The following is a 7,176-nucleotide window of genomic DNA, read 5'->3' on the forward strand; positions in this document are numbered from 1 at the left end:
ATTATAAATGCAGGTCTTTTTTATGTAGGAATTTAATCTCAGTGCAATAACTCGTTGGTTTTCACCAAATATTTAACTCCAGCATTGTGTCTGCAATAGTCTCTGGAAATATAGCACCCCTCATGAGAGTGGATGAATGGCAGAATTTGTGCAATGTGCACTGAGATGATAGCTTCCCAGTCATGTCAATTTTAAATGGTTTGGGCGTTCATTGCAGAGCTGACCTCCTTGAAAACTCTCCATTATTCCTGCATAACAGCGGTACTTGACCCCCCCCCAACCCCCAACATTATCATTTAAAAGGTCGAACGTCCCGTAGGCAGCTATCATTCCCTAAAGGCAGTATTAAATGACTTACACTTTCCTAATTAATATTGAAAGCACTCATTGCACTAATTTATTTCAGTGCAGGGGCTTGAGCACTGTGCAAAAGTGGTCATGTTTGCAAATGGTGCCAAAACAGGAGAGGAGGTGGAACTGGAATTAATTAAATGAACTATGCAAGTGGGCCATGAGTGAGGGCATACAATTTAACACTGAAGAATGTGAAATATATGGAAAGATAAAATGGGCGACCGAAGCTATACATGAATGCAACAGTCAAATACTACACTAAAATATTAGGGTGGCACAGTGGTTAACACAACTGCCTCACATCACCAGGGGCTCGGGCTCAATTCCCAGCTTGGGTCACTGTCTGTCCGGAATCTGCAGTTTCTTTCTGTGTCTGCGTGGGTTTCCTCTGGGTGCTCCAGTTTCTTGCCACAGTCCAAAAAATGTGCTGGTTAGATGGATTGGCCATGCTAAATTCTCCCTCAGTGTATCCGAACAGCTGCCAGAGTGTGGCGACTAGAAGGTTTTCATAGTAACTTGATTGCGGTGTTAATGTAAGCCTTACTTGTGACACTAATAAATAAACTTAAACAGGGACTGTATTTTGACGCGCTCTCATTGGTTTTAAAGTGCTTTGGGACATCCTGGTATGTGCTTTGGGACATCACAAAATGTGCGGTATGAATCCTTGTCTTTCTTTTTGTAAAGTTGACATTGTTCAAAAAAAAGTCAGAATCTTGGAATGGAATGGATTCCCAGGTAGCGTATTGGCGACGAAGGAAACCAGAAATGGGGCCAAGTGGATAATACATAACGTCTTAGACTAGAGAAATGAATCTTGTTTGTACTCATCTTGTAATAAGAAAACACAACTTGCATTTATGGAGGTCTCATCACTCACAGGGTGTCATTGTTTCAGATTAGTTTCGAAATAGTCACTTAGGGTGGCAAAAACTGCAGTCAATTATTACAACAAGTGAATGAGATAAGTGGCCAATTAATTTTTGTGATCGTTAATATGCTTCCTGTATCCAAATACAAATGTACGATGAAGTGGATACTCAGGAATGATGGGCTGAGCCATAATTTCATCAAGGAAAGGCAAAGCTGGAGTGGTTTATAATTGTGATCAAAGCTGTTGAGGTCACTGCTTTATCAACCCTTACTAAGATTATCTGCAGCTCCGTACTGCATACTGTTGTTTTCCACAGAGTGCTGAAGTAGGTGCTCAGAAAGAGGCGATAGATATTGTGCTGATTGATTCATTTGCAAGTAGCTCGTAAATATCTGATGGTTTTGAGCTGTGTAGTGATTAGTATGGATGTAGTTTATCAGATATGTGCAAAATACAAACGATCCCTGTACTTCAGGGACCAGGGGATTGTAAACATGTCATTATGAGCTGTAACATTAAATTCATGCAGGGGCATTTTGCTATGTTGGCCTATCAGAAAGCTTCCCTCTTGCATTGTCGCTTACCTTTATTTCAGAATTTCCCTTGGGGGGGTTAAATAAATTGGATAGATTTGATGATGGAAAGATTCTCTGAGGAAATAAAGATTTTGCCTGCAAGTGTTTTTGTCCTTATAGAGGTATCCACAATTAATTAACACATATGCCAGCACTAGTGATAAGAGATTTTGTTCCTAGATTCTACCTTTTTATTATAGATGTACAAATTCCAGAATTATCTCTCATATCATGTTCTCTGAAGCTGCTTCACAACTAGTAAGTAAAGTCGCCGTACCCCCAGGTGACCATAGGCTGCTCTTCACTTTAATGGGGAGAGCTGACTAGTGGTGATTTAACCTGAGGATCACCACCTCACAGGCCAAGAGCAGGGTTGAGAAGACGGGCCTTCGTCAGTGATCTCAACCGGGACTATCCTCAAGTGTCTGCTGTTGTTCTATTGGTGACATTCTGCCTCTGAGCCAGAAGGTTCTGAGTCATGTCTCCCTCCAGGGCTTGAGCACAAAAATTAAGGTTGATACTCCTGTACAGTACTGAGGAAGTGCCACAGTGTTCGAGGTGCTGTCTTTCACAAAGAACCAAGCCCTCCTCAGGTGAAGAAAAGAAATCCCATGGCACTATTATCCATCAAGCAGTGTCACAAAAGATGATTATTAGTTCATTATCTCAATACTATTTCGGAGAGCTTGCTGTGCCCAAATTAATTCTCACTTCCCACATAGTGACAGTGACTACAATAGTGAGTATACTTAAAAAGTACTTCAATTGCTATAAAGTGCTGTGCTCTTGAAAGGTCCCCGCAGATAAATTGTCTAAAGGGCCATGATTTTCAGAACGATTGGGGTTTCCCTTCCTGCCAACTGGATGGCAGCTCGCTCAGTCCAGCAGTGCCAGAAGCCACAGTGGACATCATTGGAACTGCAAGCAGTCTCCAGGGTCTAAACCCTGGAAGTCCAAGTCCAGGTCAGTGGGCAATTGAGGCCTAGGAGGGCAGGTAGGGATATTGGTGGAGAGCCCAGGGAAGGCAGGGGAGTGTGGGGACACCTGCAGGGGTGATTGAAAGGAGGCTGTTGATGGGGGGTCTCTTTCCCCACTACTTCTGGCCTGAGTAGGTAACTTTTTAGGTTTTCTCACTGGCCTGAAAATTGAAGCTGGGCAGGAAAGAGTTGTTAATTAGCCACTTGAGGGCCTCAAGGGTGGACTGGCCTTCTCGTTGTCCAGCCCACCATAAAACTACAAAGTTTGTGGTGGTTTGAGTCTGGTGGGAAGACTATTTAAAGAATTTTAACGTCTGTCCTCTGCCTACAATTTTCCAATTATATTCTCCCCTAGAAAAATCATTTTCTTTCTACTTCAAGTCTTATAAATTGACAGCTAGTGATTGGTGGTTCAGATTATGTGGTAAACATGTTATGGATTTGTAAGGAACTGACTGTATGGTTTACTCCACTTGTACATTCCCCAGTGATCATGGTTCCCAGAGATACCAAAGCTGATACAGCGCTCTTTGGAACTGTTAAACCGCTCCCTGTTGGTGATGGAGAAATACTGGAACCAACATGTGACAAGGCTATTCTCAGAGAAACAGTAATTTCAAATGATTAAAAATGGCCAGGTTTTGGGGGGGGTTTGGGTGAAGAAAAATATGCTGAAGATTCTGCAGTCGAAATCTCCTTGCCAGCAAGATTTATTTTTATCACAAGAAGAATTGATGCATTTTTTGAGTTCTCTCCTTGGACTCCTGCCAGTTTACCATGTTCTCAATTTGTGTCACTAACCTCAGGAAATGTCCTGCTAATTGATACAGAAATTTGATACCTTCACAAAATCAGCGCTCATTTGAAATGTGGTTTTGCTCTTTGATCATGAGTGTGTCATTAGATTTCACCTCTCGAAGGAGAGAACAAAAAATGGTCCTGCTGCTTGTGTGTTATGTAGCCTTCAAGCCCCTTTCAAAAGCTATTAATCACCGAGAACTCCACTGTGTACGTACGCCAGAGCAGAGTTGTTTATCCATGTGTGTGCATGATGAGTGCAAAAATACACAAGATTTCACAACCTGTCTGTGCAGCAAGGCAAATGAAGAAAAATTCTGTCCTTCAATAATTGTAGCTGGAGGTGTTTGGCATTAATGCTTTTGTAGGATGCTGTGTCACTCACTGGGTAACATTGCCTTTGAAACCAACAAATTGGCTAGCCAGCAAGAGGATTGTTTTTATGGATAGGTACTTGGTGTCAGTTTTCATTAGTTCTGAAATAGAATGCCCTGTTTCAGCGTAGTGTTAATTTCTTTCCTCACCTTCACTTTCCCCAGCTACTTTTTCTACACTGATGAAGCATCTTTGCTTCTGACTGCTACTTGTTTGGCCAGAATGACTTATGCACATATTTTCCCACTGGTGCCTCTGGCAAGGTGAGGATGTGAAAAGTGTCTGGAACTGAGAACAATGAGCCAAGCAGCATTGTTTCTGTTAACAAATTGGTGGGGGGGGGGGGTGCCGTTTAGAGATTCTGCTTTGCAATAAATATAGTCACAGGTTTTTTAAAATTTGTTTATGGTGTGTGGGTTTAGCTGGCTGGGCCAGCATTTGTTGCCCCAAGGGTATTTAAGAGTTGCTGTGGGGTCTGTAGGCCAGACCAGGGAAGGGCAGCAGATTCCTTACCTAAAAGGCGAGTGAACCAGGTGGGTTTTTACAACAATCAGCAATGATTTCATGGTCATCCTCAGATTTTCAATTCCAGATAATTATTGATTCAAATTCACCATCTGTCGTGGTGGGATTTGAACTCGGGTCCCCAAAGCATTACCCTGGGTCTGTGGATCGCTAGTCTAGTGACCATACCAGTGCGCCCCAAAGCCTCTCCTTCAGTATAGATACCAGGCTTAATAAGTGTATGATTCCACCCAACGAGGATACATCAAAGAGGGAAATTGTGACTTTGAAGTGGGTGCAGGTTAGTTCTAGTTGTTGCATGTTGTGTGTCTTATGGAAAGGAAGGATTCTAATTCAATGATGCGTGTCTCTTGGCACAGGAATTTCTGCACATCTCTACCTCAACACAATAAAGAAAAAAGGTAGAAAAACACAAATGTCAGCCCACGTACTTCAAGCTAATTCAATGCATGGGGAAGTGCAGGCATTGGTCCTTCACAACCTCAAGGCTGTACAATTCCAAAGTACAATATAAAGGATTTGTGTAGTCACTGTAATAACACAAGAAATACTGAAGCCAATTTGCACACAGCAAAGTCCCATCATATAAGATAACATTCAGAATATCTGGTTTGGTGAAGTTTATTGAAGGATGAACATTGACCAGGATGCTGAAACTTCTTGGAAACAATGTTCTGGAATTTGTAATTAATAGTAATGAATGAAAAAGGAGATTTTGTATCAATCCGATAGAATATAGAAACGAATATTAACCATAGTAAATAATAGATATATTGGGTTACTTGCATTCAAGAATATCAATCTTACATAATGTAATGTTTAGAAATATGTTGCTTGAGTAATGAATATTATCCCTTTGCAACCGTTTTGATATGGCATCTCTAATTTCCAAGTCACAGATGGGGAGAATTTGATTGACCCCTCCCTCTTTCTTATAACCCAGTGTCCTTTAGACGAGGAAGGTTTGCCTTGTTCTTGACTCCAATAACACCTCGCAGCACGTTTCCTAAAGTTTGGTGTTCCTGGTCTTAACGTTTGTATAGAAACTGACAAGATCTGTTTAGAGGTATATGAGGCATAAATGAGCCTTTGGAGCTAATTGTCATCTTAAATGACTACAAGCGGTGAGGTGGCACAGTGGTTAGCACTGTTGCTTCACAGCAGTTGCTTATCCCAGTTCAACGACGGCATCTCCACATCATGGCCTCACAGTGCCAGGGACCCAGGTTCAATTCTGGGTCACTGTCTGTGTGGAGTTTGCACATTCTTCTCATGTCTATGTGGGTTTCCTCTAGGTGCTCCCATTTCCTCCCACACTCCAAAGATGTGCAGATGAGGTTGATTGGCCATGCTAAATTGTCAGGGGGATTGACACTGAGGTAAATATGTGAGATTACAGAGATACGGCAGGATCATTGTTAGTGCAGCCTCGATGGGCCGAATAGCTACCTCCTGCACTATAAGGTTTCTATGATTCTATATCTAACTTCCGTTGCAAAATAGAGAAAACTCCGTTAACATTTGCTGGAATACTATGAGCAGACCTTCTTGCTTGTAGGATAAAGTGGCGAACGTCAAACATAGCCAACGTCTTGGGGCATTCCTTTCATTTCTCACTCTGCAGATTTATTTCAGATTTATAGCACCCTGAAGCATTTTGCTTTAGTACATTGTATTCTGTGCTTGGTCTCATGGTAAATATATTTGTTTTCTGTTTGTGATAGGGAAATTGGACTCCAAGATTCATCAAGGCATGAAGAAGGGGTTAATGCGGCAAAAAGAAATTGCAGTGGCGGAAAGAAAAGCAAATGGGGACCTGTCTCGTTCTGGAGTGCTTTGTGGCTAAAAGCCCTACAGCTGGTAATTTAACAACCTGTCATAAAATCTACAGTCACTCACCCAATAAAATCTGAATCCACGATCCAACGAGCTTCTAGTGCATTTACCAGCCACTCGGACTCGACATCTGACAACCCAGAAATGCAAGAACTTCAGTACTTAATAATACAAAACAACATGCAATTCACAAAACCTGGCCATTTAACAGAAAGCCTTTTAAAAAAAATGACATTCCAGTAACCCTGCTACATGATTACTCTCCTGTTGCAGGGCAATGGATCTTTGAGATTTCTGCAGTCTTGTTCAGCTTAACTTGCTTCATTGATTAAAGGAGTTGACACAATGTCTGGAACCTATTTCCTTCTGACCCTGGTTTCCAGTAACAAACCTTGAAATATTCATTTTGCTTCATCTTCAGTTTCTCAGCATCATAGGTTGATGGGTTCCAAGGAAAATTCTGTGCCGAGCAACTGGTGAGTTCAGCAGCAGCCCTGAATGCTGGGATCATCATCATCATAGCGTTAAGGAAAAAAAAATTCCAAAGGTGTAGGAACCACGAGGAAGGATGTGGGTGTCTCTGGCTAGACCAGCATTTATTGCCCATCCAAGAATTGCCTTTGAGAAGGCAATGGGGAGCTGTCACCTTGAACTGCAACAGTCCGTGTGTTGTCAGTACACCCACTGTGCTGTTAGGGAGCTCCTGGATTTTGACCCAACAGTGGAGGAACAGCGATTATATTTACAAGTCAGGATGGTGTATGGGTTTTAGAGCACTTCCAGGTGGTGGTGTTCCCATGTGTCTGCTGTTCTTGTCCTAGATGGTAGTGGTCATAGGTTTGGAAAGTGCTGTCTAAGGAAC

General features: G+C 42.1%; 1 protein-coding gene across 1 annotated transcript in view; it reads left to right on the plus strand.

The window, feature by feature from the left end:
* trip4 (thyroid hormone receptor interactor 4) overlaps window positions 1-6,669 on the plus strand; it is a 125,214-nt gene extending 118,545 nt beyond the window's left edge. Inside the window, exon 13 of the mRNA XM_080216153.1 lies at window positions 6,203-6,669. Coding sequence (XP_080072279.1) covers window positions 6,203-6,324 — 122 coding nt within the window. The 3' untranslated portion in view covers window positions 6,325-6,669. The remainder of the gene's footprint in view (window positions 1-6,202) is intronic.
* Window positions 6,670-7,176: the final 507 nt, after the last annotated feature.

The sequence above is a fragment of the Carcharhinus amblyrhynchos genome, chromosome 32 (genome assembly GCF_965287045.1).
Source record: "Carcharhinus amblyrhynchos chromosome 32, sCarAmb.v2.hapA, whole genome shotgun sequence".
Taxonomy (NCBI): domain Eukaryota; kingdom Metazoa; phylum Chordata; class Chondrichthyes; order Carcharhiniformes; family Carcharhinidae; genus Carcharhinus; species Carcharhinus amblyrhynchos.